Source organism: Balaenoptera borealis, assembly GCF_965194805.1.
Source record: "Balaenoptera borealis genome assembly, chromosome: 4".
Lineage (NCBI taxonomy): Eukaryota > Metazoa > Chordata > Mammalia > Artiodactyla > Balaenopteridae > Balaenoptera > Balaenoptera borealis.
Genome location: NC_138861.1, coordinates 88,257,230 through 88,280,694, shown reverse-complemented (window position 1 = coordinate 88,280,694; position 23,465 = coordinate 88,257,230). Strand labels below are relative to the sequence as shown.

General features: G+C 42.3%; 1 protein-coding gene across 1 annotated transcript in view; it reads left to right on the top strand.

The window, feature by feature from the left end:
- Positions 1-367: 367 nt before the first annotated feature.
- LOC309628081 (NACHT and WD repeat domain-containing protein 2-like) overlaps positions 368-23,465 on the top strand; it is a 128,354-nt gene continuing 105,256 nt past the window's right edge. The window contains exon 1 of the mRNA XM_082390812.1: positions 368-696. Within this exon, the coding sequence (XP_082246938.1) occupies positions 546-696 (151 nt within the window). The 5' untranslated portion in view covers positions 368-545. The remainder of the gene's footprint in view (positions 697-23,465) is intronic.

The window sequence follows — 23,465 nt, the reverse complement described above, 5'->3', positions numbered from 1 at the left end:
CTCGCCCTCAGAGAGCCCCCCGCGCCGAGGGCCCCCGCGCCAGAGCCGCCCTTAATTTAATTAAGTCGCGGGATATTCCTGTGCCCCGCGGGAGGCCGCTGGCGATAAACTCCGGACGCCGTTTGTAGATAAAGTTTGGTCCGCTCCACTTGCCCGCTCTGTCCGGGCCCCGTTGACCGCCCCCTCCTCTAGCGGCGGGCGCGGGCGGGGACATGGCCATGGGCTCGGCTTCCCGGCGCAAAGGGGCGCCGCGCGCGTAGCCGCCGCCACGCTGACCTCCCGCTCCCGCCGGCTACTGCGCTGAGCCCTGGCAGCAAGCGAAGGCTGACGCCCAGAGGGGCAGGAGGCGGCGGTGAGAGGGGCCCGAGGGTCCGTATGGCCGCTCTCCGCCGGCCGTTGGTGTGCGCCACGGAGCTCGCCCGCGTCGCCTCGGGCTCGGAGCGGCTCTGAGCCGCGCCGCCTGCGGGGATCGACCTAGCCGTTCCGCGGAGCCGCGGGCAGGAACCCGAGGAGCGGGAGTCGGCGGCTCTTCCTCCCTGAAGGCAATGTGGCCGGCCGGCGCGGGCACCAGGCTGCCCTGTCCCCGGGACTCTGCGCTCCGGCGGGCGGCTTTCTCTGGGAACCTCACCGCCCTGCCTTCTCACCTGATGCCAGCCGGCCGCAGCGTCCGGGTCTTCATCAGCGCCAACCCTGAAGGTAAGTGCCTCGCTTGCGCTTGTCCGTCTGTCCTTCTATCCGTCTGCGCGGCGGGAGCCAGAGTGCGTGCCATGGCACAGCCGGGCGCGCCGGGCGTCCCCGGGGCTCCCTTTCTCTAGCTAATACCGAGGCTGTCCTGAGCGCTTGGGACTTTAATTTCAATCACTTTTCTTCTTCCCTCGCTCATTCCTTCTGCCTGCTGACTTCCCCTGGGACACCCATTTCTCGCCCCCTGGGTTCTTTTCTCTTGGTCTAAGAAATGTCCGAGGTATTCACAGACGCTTCTGGAAGCTTCATCCTGCCACTCCCCACCCCCACCCCGTTTTTCTTTTCTTTAGCGGTTTCTTCTCCGAGGTTATCGTGAAACGCAAATAAGACGTCCTCTCGCTCTCTCGGCTCCGCGGCAGATTCCTGAATGGGGGCTCCCTCCTCTGCCACTTGTTCAGGCCGAGGCGAAGTGAGAGCATGGGGTTCCCCGAGGCTTGCCTCTTGCCGGTGTGCTAGTGGGACCCTTTGTCTTGGGGAGCTAAGGAGACCCTTGTGAACCCAAGATCCGCAGAGATCGAGGGGAAACGCTCTGTGCGGTCCCGAAACAGGCTGACGCTGGTTTCCAGGTGGAGCGTTCAGGATGAGTTCATCTCTACAGTTGGGTCTTGGGCTAGATCGCCCCGGTCTAGAAGTTGGCCTTCTCAGTCGTGTTCTAGCTAAAGGCTGGGGACCTGGTAGCTGCTAAATGAAAACTTGTTGATTTATTGCATTCACAAACCACAGCGGCTGAGCTCCGGGTGGTCAGTTTCTCTCTCATCACTACCTATCAATTCCCAGTCCCGAACGTTAACTTTCATTCCCAGTAAGGGAAGAAAAAGTAGGATGCATTTGACTTGGCTTGGATAAAACTGTAAGAGTTGCTCTTTCCCAGAAAAATAAATGTTTGGCCCTAAGATGAGTTTATAGGAGACTGAAATAGGCGTGTGAGATGGGAAACTTGCTACACTCTAACAAGCTTTGGTTCTGACAAAGAAGTAAAGGAAAAAAGAAAGTTAACAGTCATATGGATAGAATCATCATTTCAAAACCCAAGGTTCTGGTTGCTTGTGAAAAGCATAAAGAGGACCTATAAAAAATAGCTTTCTAAAAACATTACTCTTTCATAAAACGCTAGCAGAAATTTCAGGTACAGTTCACCTTATGACAAGGGGATTGGGAAAAGAATCAAATAGATAACCCACTGTGATTAGTATTAGAAGGGCTGTATACTTTTGAGGGGGGGTATGCCTGTCCTTTTATCAGTTTACAACTCAGTTTCACAGCATTTAGTAATTAAGGAGGCTTTTTGAAAGCTGCAGTACATTCTTTAAAATTCCTTTCATCTGAACTATGTCTTGCAGGATTTTTTACTTAAATCTGGATAAAGAAAACTGTGGGGCTGTGCAGCCTGTTGAAGGACCTAAGGAAGTTTGCAACTTAAGTTTTTGGTGTTGTTTTTAAAAATATTGATAAAACAGCAGTATTTGAGAGAATTTAATTTTCCTGAGCTTAACACTTCTTATGAGGTTTTTTTTTTTTAAGTGTGCTGATGTAAAACCAGTTAAATAACACTTTTCTTTAAACAAGTTGTTTTTAAATACAGGGAAAAGTCTGTTAATATCATTAGTAGTTTATTTTTAAATTTGTAATTTCTAGGATAAAAATCAGTGATAATGAATTTATATCAAGTTAGCTTAATATTGAATTAATATTCAAGATTAATGTCATTTTTCTTAAGCCAGTACATGTGATTCTATAAATTTTCCCATTTCTTGAAATACGCTAGAAGCTTCAGCGTGTATTAATATTAGGACAGCAGACAAGAGAGGGGGTGGATCATGCCTTCTGGTCACTGAGCTGGGCAGCTTGCACATTGATCTTAAAAGACCAGAAATGTGAATCTTACCTGAGAAATTGCAATAGGAGCAGGACTTCAACTTTATCCCAAATGGAGAGCCGAGGGTATATTAAATAGAAATGACAGAGATAGGTTTTTTTTTTTTTAAGAGCCTGAACATGAAGCTTTGAGATCTCCGTAAATGCTCTGTCAGAGACAGCACTTTACCACCAGATCTTTGTGGATATGACTCAGGAAGCAAATGGTTGTGTTTTGGTGCGATCCCATATTAGATTGTTGGCCAATACTCAAGAGCCTCTCCACTGTCAAATTAAGACAAAGAATATTATCTCATGCTTTTCTTTACAAGCGGGAATCCAGTTTATGCTCTAAATAAAAGCTTCTCTGTGTTGAACTCATAGCAGTACTTTTAAGAATCCAGGAAGGATCTCCGTTAGATTGCTTTACAAAGGTTGTATGAAATTTCCCTATCAGTAATTAAGATAATACATGTTTTTAGAACATAGATTAGCTCAGTCAGTAGTTCGGTTTTCGTTCTCAAACCCTGTGAGGATGGTGGACCAGAGGGTGTTCTCCCTATTTTGCGGATGAGAAAACTGAGGCACCAGGTTAAGCTAGTTGCCTGAACTCATCTAGCAGAATGAAACAAGCTGGAGCCTGCAGGGGCCTCAAAACATCTCTCTTGGTACTTAGGTTCATGCCTGATTTCTGTAAATGTCTTACACCCATATGGTCAAGAAAATCAGCTGGCTGTAGTCAACAATGCTGGCCTTTCTCTTGAAGCCTGACAGCCACAAGAAGCTGAGTAGCAGGAAGGAACCATAGCTGCCCTGACCCACTTTACCCCCATGAAAAGGTAGCCATAGGAGCATTCAAAGAAATGGCAGGATTTTCTGAACTCTAAAGGACACATTCCTATTCAAAAGTATATCTGCATCAGACCTGTCCCCACTGTGTGATAGACACTCGAGAAGAACCAGTGTGGGAGAGGAGTAACTGTCCCCCGTTCTCTTGCGTGGACGGACCTTGGACTTCATCTAGTCCCACCTCCCACCAACGTAGCAGTCCCATCTGTGGCATCTTTATTAATCCTTGGAATTTTTCCAGTCATTTAACCACTGTCTCTCTGCCGGAATGGCACTTATACCTCCTTGGAACAGTGGTTCTAAAGCATGTATAAATTTCTCCACTGTGATTAGCCTGAATTGAATTGTCCGTGAATATGCAGAGGAGAAGAGCCTGCACGGTTCTCTCCCTGTGACTGAAATTGGAGGGGCCTGTTAAATAGTATTCCTCTTCTCTGCTTCAGTTCTTATCCAAGGCTCCTTTTCTTATAAGGACACGTCTCATATTGGGGACTCTACTTTCATCATCCCAAAGGCCCCACCTCCAAATATCACATTGGGAGTTAGGGCTTCAACATATGAACTGGGTGGGGGGGGTGGTGGAGAACAAACACTCAATCCATAACATTCTGCCCCTGACCCCCCTGCAAAATTCATGTCCTCCTGGCATGCCAAATATATTTATTGCATCCCAACAACTGCAAAAGCCTTGTCTTCTTGTAGCATCAACTCTAAAGTCGAAAGCCCAAAGTCTCAACTAAATAATATGTGGGTGAGACTCCAGATAGGACTCATCCTGAAGCAAAATTCCCCTCCAGCTGTGAAGCTGTTAGGTAAGTTATAGGCTTCCAAAATACAATGAGGGAACAGGCATAGGATAAAGTTTTTCATTCCGAAAGGAATGAGAAAACTGGGAAAATTGGAAGGAAGAAAAGGATGAAGGGTTCCAAGCAAACCCAAAACCTGGCAAGGCAAATGCCATTAGGTTTTAAGGCTCTAGAATAATCCTTTTTGATTTGATGCTTTGCCTTCTGGACCTGCTGGGGCGGCAGTCTCACCTTTATGGCTCTGCAGGGAGGGAATCACCCACCCAGGCTCCAGGAGGCCCTGCCCCCAAGTCTTTAGGCAGAGGCCACCTCCCCTGTTGAAGCCCAGGTGATGCCCTCCCCCAACTTTGAAACCAAGGAGGCAGCCCTGATGATCTCTGAATCTTTGGGGTCATTCTTCCTTTGTCTTCGAGAAGAACACATGTTCACAGGCAGTAGCCCTGTGTTTCCAGTCCTGTAGGGCCTAAGAGGTCTGACAGCCTTCCTTTCTGTCAACCTGTCTCCTCCAGTTCACACTGGCCGTGTTTCTGCTGGGCGCGGGGTTGGGGAGGGGTGGGAGGGGCGGTCCATGCTTCACACCTATACTCATTTCTTTACCAAATGGTTGTGTGACCACACCCTTACTGTTCTTTTCAGAACAAACCTCCACATGTTTTTTGCAATATGGATAGGCAGCTTTCAAGATCATCAAGTTCTGATTCCTTTTTGCTTAACAGTTATTACTTCAATTCGTCTCTCTTTCTCATTTTACTATAAACAGTTAGGAGAAACCAAGCCAATCCTGCAGTACTTTCTTAGAAATCTCCTCAGCTGAACATCCAGTTTCATTGGTTCTAAATTCTACCTTCCACAAAACACTGTTCAGCCAGTTCTTTGCTACTTTATAAGTCACTTTTTCTCCATTGTCCAATAACATGTTTCTCATTTCTGAGAGTCACCAGAAGGCCTTTGTCGTCGATAGTCTGATCATAATTGTTTATGTATTCTCTGAGAAGCCATCTCTCCAGCTCTCCTCTTTTCTTTCTGCGCTCTTACCAGAGTCTCCTTTAACAGTCCCTTCATGGCGTTCTTGGCTTTTTCTAGCACGCACCTCAAAACTCTTCTAGCCTCTACCCAGTTCCAGAGCTGTTTCTATATTCTTAGATATTTGTTAGAGCAGCACCCCACTTCTTGGTACCAAAATCTGTCTTAATTTCCTAGGGTTGCCATAACAAATTACCACAGATTGGGCTTTAAACAACAGAAATCTATAGTCTTATGATTCTAGAGTCTAGAGCCTGAAATCAAGGTGCTAGCAGGGCTGTGCTCCCACTGAAGGCTCTAGGGAAGAAACTTTCTCTGCCTCTTCCTACTTTGATGCAAGTCCTTGACGTCTGTGGGCTTGTGGCTTTATCACTGCACTCTGCCTCATCCTCGTATGGGGGAGAGAGAACTCTTGTGTCTCATCTGCTAAGGACAGTAGTCCCATGGGACACTACCCTCATGACCTCATCTAAACCATTATCTCCCAAAGGCTTCACCCCAAAATACCATCACATTTGGGGGGGTTAGGACTTCAACATGGGAATTTGGGGGGATACAATCCTTCAGTCCATAATAGGTGAAGTCTAAACCTGAAAAAAGACCAAATATTGCCTTTATAACTAATAAAAGCTGAAGCAGGCCAGTACTCCTTGTCTGTGATCCTTTGGGCCAGATGTGATTTTGCAATTCCACATTTTTTTAGATTTAGGGGGAAAATGGTGCATATGCTGTTTATTATTATTAATATCTGATAACCAGATATGAATATGTTTATAAGAAAACATGACTAAGTGCTATACTGTAGAACTTTCTACAATGCTGAGTGTCTTTATCTGCATTATTCTATGTGAGAGCACTATTTAAATATGGCTCTTGAGCTTTTGAAATGTGGCATAACTAAGAATTTGAATTTTTAATATTTCATAGTAATTGACTTAAATTTAAATAGACTCATGTGACTATTGGCTGTTGTATTGGACACACAGCTCTAAGTGGGGTAATAAGGACTGTAAGTGGCGTCATGTCCATCAAGGTCAGGTTTTGCCACCATCAACTCAGGTCACTTCAGGTTTTGCTGCCAGATGAATTGGGGAAAAAATTTGTTTTCAACACTGGGGGATTTTGTGATTGCAGGTAAGGGCTGTGGCTCTTTACTGGGGAATGTGGCTTTTAACTTGAGGCAAGTGGGTTTCCCAGTACTGAACCTCAGAATTGCACAGACTTACCCTCCGCATCACTATCAGCAGTGGACAAAGTCCAGACCCCTCCCCATGGACAGAGTTGAGCCCTCTAAAATTTAAGGTATGGAGGAGCCGAGAAGAATGACAGGTTTACTTACAAGAGAGAAAGAAGGGGCTGGGCTATTTGTGCTCAGATTTTCCTTCCAAATGCATCCATCAGATAAAGACACTTGTCCCCTGAGGAATAAGTGCCGGCCCTGTCCACGGCTACTAGTAGATCCTATGTGTGTCAGGAGACATCTGGCGTGGAGAGAAAGATACCTCCAATGCCTTTTTTGTTTATCCCATCCCCCCACCCCACCCCCCCCACACACAGATTTATGCACTGGTCATCTTTGAAGATTGTGCACTTTTGTCCACAATGTTAATGATCGGATGCTGGGTCCATTCCCACTTAGATTTTTTACTTTACTTGTCTTTGCATCTTCCCTGACTCTCTTCTCCATTCCTTTGGAGTCTTGGTAGGAAAGCTTATTCTCCAATTGGCAGAAGCCGCAGTAACAAGAGAGAGATAATCCCTGCAGTTGCTGCATCCAATGGCCATTGGCTTTAGCTTGTGCTCCCAGACAAGGGGCAGAACGATGTGCATCAAGAAGTTCACAAGAAACCTATGAATATTCTTCACCATGGTTCTTCTTACCTTTCCTACAATGCTAATATCCAGGCTCCTTATTTTTTCATTGTTTTTATGAGTCATTGGAAAAAATAGTTAAGCACAAGAAGCATATATGTACTCTTCTGATGCTACAAGAACATCTTTCAAAGTTAAGAGTCTTAAAAGAAAATATTGTGAACGGCTATTTTATGATAAGTGCACACAGGACATTTATAATAAATGAATTATAAAATTTTAGTGGTTGAGTCTTCAAGTCCTTCAGCAAACATTATTCAGGCAGGAGAGAATACTAGATACAAGTACAGACTTGAGAGCCAAACTAGCCAGGTTTGACGACTCCTCAGTCCACCGTGCAATGCAGGGATTTCTTAAGTTGTTTAACTTATTTGTTCTCAGTTTCATAATCTCTGAAAGAAGACAGTAGTAGTACCTGCCTCACAGGGTTATTGAGTAGATTAAATAAGCTAATAGACGTAAAGCACTTAGAACAGTGCTGGACACTTATTAAACATTGTTTGCTGTTATTGTCCTTATTATCTTTATTAGTCTCCACTGTGACCCAGACGCTGCAGGTATGGATATGCGGAGAGGACCAGGGAATTTCGTGCCCTCAAGGGAATGCCGTCTGTGAAGCTATCAGAACTCAGTAGTAAAAACAAAAGCCGTTCCAGATACTGTAGGAAACAAACATTGTAAGGGTTGAAGGAGTGAAAGTCAGGGCCACCATTAGGCATTTAGGTCACATTGCCAAAGCTGTCACCCAGAGGGCAGGAAAATGTAGAAGCCACTGCCAGGTTCACAGCTGCCGCTGGGGACTGGGTAGCTGGCTGGCTTCTACAAACACGCGCATCTGCCGAACCCGAGTGTCAACCACAGCTGGTGGCAGAAGAACCTCCCTGGTTCCCCTTGCCCTCCAGATCTCACACAGATTGTCCATCTGGCAGAACGGGATTGCATTCGGACCCTGGCCACAAGTACGACTAGGGCCTCCAGGCTTCCAGCCCCTCCACCACAAGGGAGAGAGTGAGAGAAGTGGCATTGGATGTTCAACCCCAAGAAACAGTATCTGGCCTGGGGTGGGAGGGAAAGCATATTCACTCGTTCGCTTATTCAACCACTAATAAGCGAATGAGTGAAGCACCCACTCCATATGGGTGCTGTTCTGGTGCTTAGAATACAACAGTAACAAAACAGGCCAGGTCTCTGCTCTCACAGAGTTTACATGAATCATAAATTATATGTGATGGGCACTGAGCTAAAATATGAGCAGAGCATTAAAGAGACAATGAGGAGGAGTAAGCCAGCTTGGGGCCAAGGATGCGGGGTTGGGAGGGTGCCCCAGAGGAAGGAGTGTAGAGCCAGGGTGTAGAAACTGTTCTATACGATAATTGAATACGAGGCAAAGAGATGGCGAGATCTCTACAAGGAATAGAGAGGGATAATCTTGATTATTCAACGAAGAGCTTTTATCCTTTTGAATAAGAGTGGCGCTGATGTCTTGAGGTGATGGTATTGTTTGTCCCTTGAAAGTGGCTCCTTTAGAATGACATTTGAGAAAGCGTGACTTGGACCATATAGGTACTCTATGTCCAAATAGATCATGACTTTATGGTTTAATAAATCATCTACTGATCTTTAAAAATTCTTGTTACACCATAGCAGTTGTGCATTTGCCATTTTAAAGGGCGTCTGCAAGTTTGTATTTTGTTTCAGTTGTCTGTTGCTGTGTATCAACTTGCCCCAAAACTCAGTGACTTAAACCAGTGATTTACCATTTCTCACTCCTGTGTCTGGCTCCTCTGTGCTCCTTCATGAGGGCTCCCTCGCTCCAGCTTATTCTCATCATTCAGGATTCATTGTAGGGGATTGGCTTCCCCAGAGAAAGGAAGTGGAAGCTGCTGGGCCTCTTCAGGCCTGGGCTCCGGAAGTCCCAAAATGTCACTCTCCCTGCCCCTGCGTCCTATCTATGGGAGTCATTAAGGTGAGCCTAGAGTCAAAGGGAGGGGAAGTAGACCCCATCTCGTGATGTGGGGTGAGGCATGTGCATGCAGGGAGGGGAGGATTTCATGGTGGCCAACTATGAAAGCTACTGAAACTCCCAGTTATAGTGTGTGGTTTCTTTGGCTTGGCTTTGTCGTAATTAGATTAAATGAGATAACACATGAAAATGTAGTAAGCTGATAGCCTGACACATAGCGAGTGCTCAACAAGCGTTACTAATCATAATAGTTGCTGTTGTGATGATGACGAGTTGTTGAGGCTTGACAGTGACTCTGTAAACTGTACCCTAGTAGATCCTCCCACATTCTGAACTGAGGGAAAAAAGACCAAAGAGTTTGCAGATAGGAGATGAAATTATCACCACTTTTGCTGGTAAAGGTAACACCAGAGGATGCTTTTGTGCTTCCGAACAGAACACTAAACATCGGAATGAGACCGTCTTCTGCCCCCGCACTGGCAGTGGGGCTGGGGAGGGTGAGGGGCGGAGGGTCTGCTCCACAGAGCGTGGAGTCTGGAGCGGGGAGCACAGCCACGCTGTCTGTGGACAGACGGGTCACTTCCCCGGGGAGAGGGGTGAGCAGGTGGCTTGAGCTGGTTTATTCTTCCCACATTTTCCAGTCAAACAAGTCACCCTTTAACTTCCCATCCGATTCTGGGGAGGGTAAGCGAGGCAGTAAAGAGAGTCCGGGAGTCTCCCGCTCCAGAAGGGCTTCCCTCCCCTAGCAAGAATATTCGCTTATTTCGATTTTAACATTCGTACTCAGTGGAAGCCTTCAGTTACCCAGGATCATTTAAATCAGATCATCTAGTTTGACATACCCCAAATTATATCCCAGTGAAATATCTTAATACAAAGAAGGGGAGACAGTGAGCTATAGGGTGTTACATACGTTATATATAAAAGCAGAAATTACATGCAAATATCCATATCAGAATACTTCTGTAAGATAAGTGCTTAGCATGACTTTGGGAAAAGTCACTTTATCTCTCTAGAAATAATTTGTTTTAAACCACTGAGTTTTGGGGTACATTGATATGCCGCAATAGACAACTAAAAAGTACAAACTCGCAAACACCTTTTAAGATGGTAAATGATAGAATTCCTACAGAGTAACAGGCACTCATCTACAAAGCAGTCGAGTTTGATAAAGTAAGCGGACAGTTCTTTTCAACTCACGAAATGCTTTTAAGTCTCATTGTTAATGGTCGTGTGATTTAAATAAAAGTAAAACTTGTAGTAGTAGATGACTCACAAGGATTCATAGGTGCTGAGTTATGTACAATCTAAAAGAAAATGATATTAACTTAAAGATTCCTTTGTATAACTTCTTCAGAGCTTTAGTTTCCATCATGTTTTCTGCTGTAATTAAACAGAATTCATTCTACAAATTAACATATGTTGGCTGTTGTATCATTAGAAAAAGATTTGTGTGATACTAAATTAAGGAAAGGTTAAAAAACTGCAGCTTTGGATGCAATTCAAAGGGAATAATACCCACTTCCAATTAAATACTTCCTTGAAATCTCATTTTCAATCCAGAGTATTTCAAAGACTTTGACATGGGGGTACACTCAAAACAGAGAGCAAAGCCCAGATGTCAGGTGTCTTATTCCAAGAGTGATTGCAGAATCTAACTCAGCAATGAAATCACAAAATTGAAAGGTTATCCTTCATAATGCTGAATCTGATCCATTATGTATAGTGTCATTCAGAGAGATTCTTGCCCCTGAATGTATTTTCTTTAGATTTTATTCTAAGCATGAGCTGCAATATTTGTTAGATAGGCATTGTATACACCAAACTCCTAACTGATTGGTGTGGAGAGTTACAAAGGACCTAAGAGACACATGCTGCTGCCTTTATTTTTTAGACTCATCCATCTAGGAGGCAGGGCCAACACAACTGCCAAAAATATCAGTGCAAACACTGGCTGTGAGAGGGATGTTTATGTGCAAAGGTCAATTGGAATAACTGGAATCAAACTGTCATATCTGATATCCCAGTCAGGCATGAACTGGTCAAGTTTTGTTAAAAGGGTAAGACCAAGATGTATCAAACCTAAGAAAGAGACCTCTCTACTGTAGTGGAGTGGCCAGCGGGGAAACTGGTCCAGCTGCAGGTGATGAGAACGAGTCCCTCTGCTGAGACCACTGAAAAGAAGACATGAAAAGAAAAGCTCCCTCTTAAGCCCAGGGTCACTCTCTGCGGAAGCCCAAATAATCTATGTAGAGAATCCACTGTAATAACAGTAAAAGGAATATGCAGGAAAAGTGTAAAAAGATCCAGACCTTCCCACCTCTGAGAAGCTACCATTGGTAGGTATGTATATGCAAACTTGTGGGGGATGATTGCATTCATAAAATAGGAATTTCACAGTTTAACGAAATCACTCCGAACTAGTAAATCTTATAAAGTGGGAGGCTTTTGTCACGTGGCCCCCAAATTTTTTGGCACTCCTCCCTTTGACAGGTGGAAACTATGACATCTTTCCTTGAATCTGGGCTCTCTGACTGGTTTTGGCCAATAGGATACAGAAGAAATGGCACAGTACTAGGTTCTGGGCCCAGGCTTTTAGAAATTGGTCACTTCATTTTCTGTCTTTGAAACACTTGTTCCTTAGACCCCAGCCACCCTTGAAAAGATCCCTTAAGAGAAGTGAGCGGTAACACCAAGTTGCCAGCAAGGAGGAGGCGCTATCTTGGAAGGAGTCTCCCCCCACGCCCCCCCTGCCCCCCCCAGCAGAATCCTCCCAGCAGACCAGTGTTGTGTGGAGCAGAAACCCCTTCTCCACCAAACCCCGCCCAAACTGCAGATCCAAGAGAAAAATGAATGATGATTGTTTTAATTTGTTATGCAGTAATAGATAAGTAAAAGGCATAAAATGAAACAAATGCACTATAGTGTGGACTGGCTAAGGTGAAAGAATTTGGGGGGCAGATCTGGATTTGCATCCAGAGATTTGTTATAATCTTGGTAAAGCATTTAATTTCCTCAAGCTTCATTGCCCCTCAAACTGCTGAATGTTGAGCATAATATTGGGTTGACCAAAAAGTTCGTTTGGTTTTTTCCGTAACTTCTCACGGAATAATAACAATGGTAAATATCTTACAGGGCTAGCATGAGAAATAAATAAGCACCTAAGACAATGCCTGAAAGATAGGGAGGGCTTAAACATTCTAGATCAGAATTTGCTAAAAGCTCTAGGCAATACAGAAAGGAAGAGGTGTAAGGTTACAAGGGAATGAGAATTACTTGAATAACTGCTCTTTTGTAAATTGTGGCATGAAAGGGGTCATTGTTCCTAAATTATGCCACCTATATAATCCTGTAAGCTTTTAGCTAGAAGGGACGAGGTAAAAACAGTGTATTTTTTTTTTCTTTTTTAAATTTTTATTTATTTTTGGCTGTGTTGGGTCTTCGTTTCTGTGCGAGGGCTTTCTCTAGTTGTGGCGAGCGGGAGCCACTCTTCATCGCAGTGCGCGGGCCTCTTACTGTCGTGGCCTCTCTTGTTGCAGAGCACGGGCTCCAGACGCGCAGGCTCAGTAGGTGTGGCTCATGGGCCCAGTTGCTCTGCGGCATGTGGGATCTTCCCAGACCAGGGCTCGAACCCGTGTCCCCTGCATTGGCAGGCAGATTCTCAACCACTGCATCACAAGGGAAGCCCCAAAACAGTGTATTTTTTTTTCATTTTATTTTATTTATTTATTTTTTAAACATCTTTATTGAAGTATAATTGCTTTACAATGGTGTGTTAGTTTCTGCTTTATAACAAAGTGTCTCAGTTATACATATACATATGTTCCCATATCTCTTCCCTCTTGCATCTCCCTCCCTCCCACCCTCCCTATCCCACCCCTCTAGGTGGTCACAAAGCACCGAGCTGATCTCCCTGTGCTATGCGGCTGCTTCCCACTAGCTATCTATTTTACATTTGGCAGTGTATATATGTCCATGCCACTCTCTCACCCTGTCACATCTCACCTCTCCCCCTCCCCATATCCTCAAGTCCGTTTTCTAGTAGGTCTGTGTCTTTATTCCTGTCTTGCCACTAGGTTCTTCATGACCTTTTTTTTTTTTCCTTAGATTCCATATATATGTGTTAGCATACTGTATTTGTTTTTCTCTTTCTCACTTACTTCACTCTGTATGACAGACTCTAACTCCATCCACCTCATTACAAATACCTCCATTTCATTTCTTTTTATGGCTGAGTAATATTCCATTATATATATGTGCCACATCTTCTTTATCCATTCATCTGATGATGGACACTTAGGTTGCTTCCATGTCCTGGCTATTGTAAATAGAGCTGCAATGAACATTTTGGTACATGACTCTTTTTGAATTATGGTTTTCTCAGGGTATATGCCCAGTAGTGGGATTGCTAAAACAGTGTATTTTTTAAATGTTGGTTTAACACATAAATTCAGCCCAAATTATGAGGCATTAAGTTAATAAGTTACATCTTTAAATAATAGAGCAGCCACACCTTATTACTTATTTTCAAAAAAATTATCTGGAAAAAAACCCCACTTTTGAAACCATACGTAGCAAGCAGAATTCAATAAAATGACATTCAAAGAGAATAAAAAGTTAGCACTTTCTCCTTTTAATGTAAGACGTGCTAAAATCTTATACTAAAAATCGTTTCTTTCACACATAGAGTCCCTTTAATGTTGCTTTAAATCCACATGAAGGTTCATAGGTCATTTTTTTAACTCCTTTTAATCTTTTAGGCCTTGATGCACAGTTTGCTTTGCCACAGATGTTCCAAAGAGCATGTTGGTGCCACATTTATGTGGGAAGGACCACTCTTGTTAAAAAATGAGCAGCCATCTTTATCTAGGAAGGATTTCAATACAGATCTCATGTATGATTGAAAACTGTCTCATTCCAAGTGGCTACTATGGTAGAATGCCCCAACCCTTATGTAAGTTGATCATTCTTGTGTGCCTGTAAATGTTACTGTAAGCCTGCATTATACGGAGGAAATAACATAGGCATTCCTGTTGAAGTTTGGGGTGGAGGAGAGTAGAGAGGAGGCATGAAGAGAAGGGAGGAGATGGAGCTCTTGGGTGAATCAGTGCATAAATACAGCCAGGGGTAGATGGTTGATAACTTGAATCTGGAAAGGGTTAATTCATCTGTTCACTAATTCTGCCCTATAAATCTCAGAGTAGCATGGAGTTGAGAGAGAAGGCCCTGGCATCTAAGAATTTTGAAACAGAAACAATTTTTGCTTTTGAACTTTGAGTTTGGTACTCCTTGGAAAGAGCTTGGTACTTCGGCAGTCTAGTCCCTCTTGGGGCAGGAGAGCCAGAAGACTGAGGAGCGTGAGCAGGGCGGAGGGAAGCCAGGAGCCTGCCATCCTGGAGGTACCTTGTATGGTTATTTAAAAAAAAGGAAAATGAGGGCTTAGCCAAATGCTTTGGTACTTCTACCAAGAGTTTTAAATATTTGAAACTCACTCTTTGGATTCAGTACTTATTTTCTAATCTTTTCTTTTTGTCGTTCCTTACCATTTTCCTTTTGGAAACTTACACTCTATCTCAACTGTGTCAAAAAGAAAAAAAAGAGTTTCACTTTTGCTGATAATCGTGAATAGGATCAAAGCAGACCCATGCTCTGCAGGCGGCTCTAGTGGGTGTATAAGCGGGAGGGAGGGGTCCCTTTTTACACTCTCCTGACCTCAAAATGCGTAAGTTGCCTCTCTGCCAGCACCTGCTCATGGGGGCAGGGCAGTACAGGTTTCTAGGCCACGAGTTTCATTCAATACCACGGCATCCAAGAATCACAACACTAGCATCCTAGATTCAGTACTGCCAAATGTTTACCCGTTGTGTGACCTGGGGCAGGTTCTAGAATGTCAATCTTCCTTTTCTGTCAGAACAAAAAACATCTATATTGTATCAGTGTATCTTACGGAGTTCTGAGGGAGTTCTGAGGACTAAATTCTAATGTCGTATACACACAGTGAGCCCTACGTAGAAACAAAGCGTTCTTCTTTTCTTAAAACCCTTCCAAATACATGAATCTTAAACCGACTCTAAGCCAATATTAAGTAATTAGGTTCCAGTAAAATAATTAATATTGAGTACTCACACAGAGTAGGTGCTCGAGAAAGACTTGTTGAATTCAAAGTCATCTTAAGGGAAATGAGAGTGGAGAGGAGGTGGGGACAGTCTACCCACAGATGCAGCCTTCCCAGGCGTTCCTGCAGGACCAGCTCTAGTGCACGGAACCCGTCCCCCTAAGTTCCAGTCCCTGTCGCCTCCCACCCTCACCTCCAGCAGAGCCAACCCTCTCTCTGGCAGTATACCCAAACTCATAGCTGTATGCCCCCCCCCCCCCCCGCTCTTCTGGGTGAGACTAGATCCCTACAGGGATGGTTGCAGAGACCCAACCATTGCAGACCCCATCCCCCAGGCTAGAGCTTCCGTGAAGCCACATTCCATGAATACAGCTCCTGATTTTTTGCTGTAGCCACCCAAGGGAGAGGAAAATTGGCGGAGAAGGGCGTCTTCCGCTCAGGAAAGCAGGGACTGAAGGATGATGAGGTGAGAAGAGATTTCTGCCATGAAACCAGACAACAGCAGTGCACTTTTAAGTTCTCGTGCAATTCTCACAAAAACAATGAGAAATCAGATACTGCTAATGTTATGGTCTAGCTGCAGTGTGACTTTGGGGACCAGTTAGGAAGCTTGCCACTTTCTGTAACATTATCTTTATGGCAAGTTTCATTTTGTGTTCCATTTAAATCATGCGCAGTCAGGCTTGCGTATCAGCCATTTAGAAGTTGGAGAGATTTGTGCGTTTTCGCTAGAGAACTTTCTCGTTTTCTAATAGCCTGTGTGTGCGTGTAGTATAATGTTTGTGTCCTAGAGGCCACCTGCGGTTAGGAGGCATGAAATGGACTGAAACGTTTTGCCTTCTACTTTTGGTTTGGACAGTACCTCTGCTACCTTGGGCAGCTCTCCCTGGGACTCTTTTCCTCACATGTAGAATGAGGTAGGTGAAAAACAGGACTTCTGGGACCTCTTTCAGCTTCAGGATTACATTACTCCATTTCTTTGAAACTCCACAGCAGTTCCATTTTGTTTTATTTGTTTTTAGGAAGAGGAAGTGTGGGCTCTAGCTCCTACCTTTGTGAACAATTACTCTATCGTCAGAAAAATGATAATAATATCCCCTGACCTCCTTGACTCAGATGTTTGTCATGATAATGGATGGAGAAGCACTTCTGAAACTGCAGTGTACTACAGAAGTGAACACTGTTGATTATTTGAATGTCGAAAGTACAGCAGAGGACAACCAAGTCAGTGGGAAACCTCACCAGGATTTAGAAAACCTTCCCACCTGTTCAGTATTAAAACTGGAGAGTGTGAGTAGGATGAAATAAGCATAAATGTCCTCTTCTTCAGGCCTACAAATGAGACTTCTAGGTTGACACACTTGTTGGGCCTTTGGGTGAGGTGGTTAAATATAAACTCCTGGAGAGAAGGGGTTGCATCTCCACCCTGAACTGTGTGATGGGATTCATCATGTGTGTACATCCAACACATGGTACACACGGGGACTAGTGAGTAATCAAGCTTAAAGGTTCACAATCTGGAGCTGGAAACACTTGAGTTTGAGACCTTGCTCTGTGCCATTTTCTAACTCGGTGACCTTAAGCAAGTTATTTAAGCAAATCTACAATTAGAGAAATTTTCTCTAAAATTAAACATATCATAGGATTCTTATGAGGCTTAAATAAGATAAAGCTTGTGAAATGCTTATCACCTGCCTGGCACATAATAAGTCCTCATTAAGTGTTAACTAGGTTTATTTTTATCATTGTTGTTATTTATTAGCTCCATTATCTCCTTACCTAGCAGAGGCTGACAACTCAGTTAGTTAAAGAGGTGACATCAAGCCTGGCTCAACTAGCTGGCAGTCATTAAAAAAAACAAAAACAAACTCATCTGCTAGTGGTATCTTTGTTGCCCACTCAAGTAGAAGAGGGAAAGATATGTGACATGATGATACAGTTGGGAAACATTTATATTCTATTTGTTTATATTAAGCCAGAATGTTTATTTCCAACTGTCAAGGTTGACATCTTAAGAGGCCATGGTTGTTACAAACATTTTAAAAAGTGCTTTTCTAGAATTATCATCAGAAATAAGTTTATGAGCTAGGAGGATAGGCATGCCTTCTTGCTTTACAGTCAGACCCTGTTTTTAATCAGAAATTCACTACAGTCATTTTACAAATATTTATTGAGGGCTTTCTACATGCAAGACACTGTTCTAAGCCCAGATGATATAGAATTTAACTATGTTAAATAACTGTGTTTATTTAACATGCACATCACCCCTACTCTCATGGGTTTCATGTTCTAATGGAGGAATCATGTGAAAAAAGCAAATAAATTAAAATATCTTTAAAATATCTTTGTAAACTTTGTAAACTCCTTGAGATGACGCATACCATGAAGAAAAATGAAGCAAGGTAAGGAGAAAGAGTAATGGGCAGAATTACTTTCCCATCAATGAGTGGTCAGAGAAGGTCTGCCTGATGAGATATTTGAACAGAGCCATGCATGGAAGGGAAGAAGGGAGCCAGCGAGATAACATGGAGGACAAGCATTTCTGCCAAGAAGTGCATGCAAAGAAGAAGCAGTAAGTGCAAAGGTCCTGAGGCAGAGCATGCCTTAGGTGCCCAAGGAGCAACAAGGTCAGTGTGGTGGAGAACAGATGGAGACAGGGCAATTTTCACAAAATGTAGCACCCCAGTATAGCAGGCACCAACCAACCAGAACAGATACTGTCTATCAGCAGCCAGTAAGCTGCACCTGTGTGTCTCCACTGAGCATCAGCCTTGGTAGACAATGAGATCAGGGAACATATGGGGGCCAAGATCATGTGCAGCCAGCATGTTATCTAGACTTAGCTCCATAAACCAACTTTACCCACAAAAGATAAGGATTTTTCACTATTTATTTGGGTAGTATCCCATTCATTGATTCCATTTATTTTTAATAGTGATTCTAAGAGAAGTTTCCAAAAGTATTTCCAACATTGTTGGAAAAGAGGGTGTGTCAATATTCACTTGGATGTATATGTAGGTTTGTTAAAAACGAACCTGATCAGTGTTTTGTTTTAAATTCAGCAGTTGTTCAGTGTCCTAATGATGTAGAAAGGTGTGCAGCCTAACCTGCCTCTACTGGCTGCCTGGGTTCCTGGGAACTAGAATGGAAGGGGATGAGAGACATAATAATCAGATATTTAGAGGAAGCAGGTGGCAAATGGCCCCAAACCTTGGAAATAATACCCACACAAGAGAGGAAAAAGCCATTTAAACATATGTGACCTGGGTAGACAGGAAATCCTCTCTGAGGTGGCAGAGAGGTTGGGGCCTGCCTTGGTCTCTGGGTGCTGGAAAGTTGCATTGGCTCTGCTTGGTGTAGCTCCAGGTGGATCCCTTAACGAAGACTCCTAGGAAATCTGTTGCAAATTTTTTTATTTTTTTTTTTTAAAATGAGTTCAAAGTTTATTTCCACTGAATGGATGAGAAGGTCTTTGGGATCAAATGAGGAAAAAGAGTCAAATTTCTTTAACTTTAAAATATTAGGCTAGGGCTTCCCTGGTGGCGCAGTGGTTGAGAATCTGCCTGCCAATCCAGGGGGCACGGGTTCGAGCCCTGGTCTGGGAAGATCCCACATGCCGCGGAGCAACTGGGCCCGTGAGCCACAATTACTGAGCCTGCGCATCTGGAGCCCGTGCTCCGCAACAAGAGAGGCCACAACAGTGAGAGGCCCGTGCAACGCGATGAAGAGTGGCCCCCACTTGCCGCAACTAGAGAAAGCCCTCGCACAGAAACAAAGACCCAACACAGCCAAAAAATAAAAATAAAAAAAATAAAAAAAACATTATTACTTGGTATTTATAAAATATCTTCATGTACAGCATATCTTATTTTTTATTTTTTAATTTTTTAAATAATCTTTATTGGAGTTTAATTGCTTTACAATGGTGTGTTAGTTTCTGCTTTATAACAAAATGAATCAGCTATACATATACATATATCACCATATCTCTTCCCTCTTGCGTCTCCCTCCCTCCCACCCTCCTTATCCCACCCCTCTAGGTGGTCACAAAGCACCGAGCTGATCTCCCTGTGCTATGCAGCTGCTTCCCAGTAGCTATCTATTTGACATTTGGTAGTGTATATATGTAAATGCCACTCTCTCACTTTGTCCCAGCATACCCTTCCCCCTCCCCACGTCCTCAAGTCCATTCTCTAGAGCTGTGTCTTTACTCCTGTCCTGCTCCTAGGTTCATCAGAACCTTTTTTTTTTTTTTTAAATTCCATATATATGTGTTAGCATACGGTATTTGTTTTTCTCTTTCTGACTTCACTTTGTATGACAGACTCTAGGTCCATCCACCTCACTACAAATAACTCAATTTTGTTTCTTTTTATGGCTAAGTAATATTCCATTGTATCTATGTGCCACATCTCCTTTATCCATTCATCTGTTGATGGACACTTAGGTTGCTTCCATGCCCTGGCTATTGTAAATAGTGCTGCAGTGAACATTGTAGTACATGACTCTTGTTGAATTACAGTTTTCTCCAGGTATATTCCCAGTAGTGGGATCGCTGGGTCATATGGTAGCTCTATTTTTAGTTTTTTAAGGAACCTGCATCCTGTTCTCCACAGTGGCTGTATCAATTTACATTCCCACCAACAGTGCAAGAGTGTTCCCTTTTCTCCACACCCTCTCCAGCATTTATTGTTTGTAGACGTTTTGATGATGGCCCTTCTAACTGGTGTGAGGCAATACCTCATTGTGGTTTTGATTTGCATTTCTCTAATGATTAGTGATTTTGAGCATCCTTTCATGTGTTTGTTGGCAATCTGTATATCGTCTTTGGAGAAATGTCGGCTTAGATCTTCTGTGCATTTTTGGATTGAGTTGTTTGTTATTTTGATATTGAGCTGCATGAGCTGCTTGTATATTTTGGAGATTAATCCTTTGTCAGTTGCTTCATTTGCAAATATTTTCTCCCATTCTGAGGGCTGGCTTTTCATCTTATTTATGGTTTCCTTTACTGTGCAAAAGGTTTTAAGTTTCATTAGGTCCTATTTGTTTATTTTTGTTTTTATTTCCATTTCTCTAGGAGGTGGGTCAAAAAAGATCTTGCTGTGATTTATGTCATAGAGTGTTCTGCCTATGTTTTCCTCTAAGGGTTTTATAGTGTCTGGCCTTAAATTTAGGTCTTTAATCCATTCGGAGTTTATTTTTCTATATGGTGTTATGGAGTACTCTAATTTCATTCTTCTACATGTAGCTGTCCAGTTTTCCCAACACGACTTATTGAAGAAGCTGTCTTTTCTCCATTGTATATTCTTGCCTCCTTTATCAAAGATAAGGTGACCATATGTGCATGGGTTTTTCTCTGGGCTTTCTATCCTGTTCCACTGATCTATATTACTGTTTTTGTGCCAGTACCATACTGTCTTGATTACCATAGCTTAGTAGTATAGTCTGAAGTCAGGGAGCCTGATTCCTCCAACTCTGTTTTTCTTTCTCAAGATTGCTTTGGCTATTTGGGATCTTTTGTGTTTCCATACAAATTGGGAAATTTTTTGTTCTAGTTCTGTGAAAAATGCCATTGGTAGTTTGATAGGGATTGCATTGAATCTGTAGATTGCTTTGGGTAGTATAGTCATTTTCACAGTGTTGATTCTTCCAATCCAGGAACATGGTATATCTCTCCATCTGTTTGTATCATCTTTAATGTCTTTCATCAGTGTCTTGTAGTTTTCTGCATACAGGTCTTTTGTCTCCTTAGGTAGGTTTATTCCTAGGTATTTTATTCTTTTTGTTGCAGTGGTAAATGGGAGTGTTTCCTTAATTTCTATTTCAGATTTTTTGTTGTTAGTGTATAGGAATGCAAGAGATTTCTATGCATTAATTTTGTATTTTACTACTTCACCAAATTCATTGATTAGCTCTAGTAGTTTTCTGGTGGCATCTTTAGGATTCTCTATGTATAGTATCATGTCATTTGCAAACAGTAACAGTATTACTTTTTCTTTTCTGACTTGGATTCCTTTTCTTTCTCTTTCTTCTCTGATTGCTGTGGCTAAAACTTCCAAAATTATGTTGAATAATAGTGGTGAGAGTGGGCAACCTTGTTGTGTTGCTGATCTTAGTGGAAATGGTTTCAATTTTTCACCATTGAGAATGATGTTGGCTGTGGGTTTGTTATATATGGCCTTTATTATGTTGAGGTAAGTTCCCTCTATGCCTACTTTCTGGAGGGTTTTTATCATAAATGGGTCTTGAATTTTGTAAAAAGCTTTTTCTGCATCTATTGAGATGATAATATGGTTTTTCTCCTTCAATTTGTTAATATGGTGTATCACATTGATTGATTTACGTATATTGAAGATATATATTGCATTCCTGGGATAAACCCCACGTGATCATGTTGTATGATCCTTTTCATGTGCTGCTGGATTCTGTTTGCTAGTATTTTGCTGAGGATTTTTGCATCTATGTTCATCAGTGATATTGGCCTGTAGCTTTCTTTCTTTGTGACATCTTTGGTTTTGATATCAGGGTGATGGTGGCCTCATAGAATGAGGTTGGGAGTGTTCCTCCCTCTGCTATATTTTGGAAGAGTTTGAGAAGGATAGGTGTTAGCTCTTCTCTAAATGTTTGATAGAATTCGCCTGTGAAGCCATCTGGTCCTGGGCTTTTGTTTGTTGGAAGATTTTTAATCACAGTTTCAATTTCAGTGCTTATGATTGGTCTGTTTTTATTTTCTATTTTTTCCTGGTTCAGTCTCAGAAGGTATGTGCTTTTCTAAGAATTCGTCCATTTCTTCCAGGTTGTCCATTTTATTGGCATATAATTGCTTGTAGTAATCTCTCATGATCCTTTGTATTTCTGCAGTGTCAGTTGTTACTTCTCCTTTTTCATTTCTAATTATGTTGATTTAAGCCTTTTCCCTTTTTTTCTTGATGAGTCTCTCTAATGGTTTATCAATTTTGTTTATCTTCTCAAAGAACCAGCTTTTGGTTTTATTGATCTTTGCTGTTGTGTCCTTGATTTATTTTTCATTTATTTCTGATTTGATTTTTATGATTTCTTTCCTTCTGCTAACTTTGGGTTGTTTTTGTTCTTCTTTCTCTAATTGCTTTAGGTGTAAGGTTAGGTTGTTTGAGAATTTTCTTGTTTCTTGTGGTAGGATTGTATTGCTATAAACTTCCCTCTTAGAACTGATTTTGCTGCATCCCATAGGTTTTAAGTCATCTTGTTTTCATTGTCATTTGTTTCTAGGTATTTTTTTAATTTCCTCTTTGATTTCTTCAGAGATCTCTTGGTTATTTAATAGTGTATTGTTTAGCCTCCATGTGTTTGTATTTTTTACAGATTTTTTCCTGTAATTGATATCTAGTCTCATAGCATTGTAGTTGGAAAAGATACTTGATATTATTTTAATTTTCTTAAATTTAACAGGGCTTGATTTGTGACCCAAGATATGGTCTATCCTGGAGAATGTTCCATGAGCACTTGAGAAGTGTATTCTGTTGTTTTTGGATGGAATGTCCTGTAAATAATCAATTAAGTCCATCTTGTTTAATGTGTCATTTAAAGCTTGTGTTTCCTTATTTATTTTCATTTTGGGTGATCTGTCCATTGGTGAAAGTGGGGTGTTAAAGTCCCCTACTATGATTTTGTTACTGTTGATTTCCCTTTTTATGGCTGTTAGCATTTGCTTTATGTATTGAGGTGCTCCTATGTTGGGTGCATAAATATTTACAATTGTTATATCTTCTTGGTTTGATCCCTTGATCATTATGTAGTGTCCTTCTTTGTCTCTTGTAATAGTCTTTATTTTAAAGTCTATTTTGTCTGATATGAGAATTGCTACTCCAGCTTGCTTTTGATTTCCATTTGCATGGAATATCTTTTTCTATACCCTCACTTTCAGTCTGTATGTGTCCCTAGGTCTGAAGTGGGTCTCTTGTAGACAGTATATATACAGGTCTTTTTTTGTATCCATTCAGCCAGTCTATGTCTTTTGGTTGGAGCACTTAATCCATTTACATTTAAGGTAATTATTGATATGTATGTTCCTATTACCATTTTCTTAATTGTTTTGGGTTTGTTTTTGTAGGTCTTTTCCTTCTCTTGTGTTTCCTGCCTAGAGAAGTTCCTTTAGCATTTGTTGTAAAGCTGGTGTGGTGGTGCTGAATTCTCTTAGCTTTTGCTTGTCTGTAAAGATTTTAATTTCTCCATCAAACCTGAATGAGATCCTTGCTGGGTA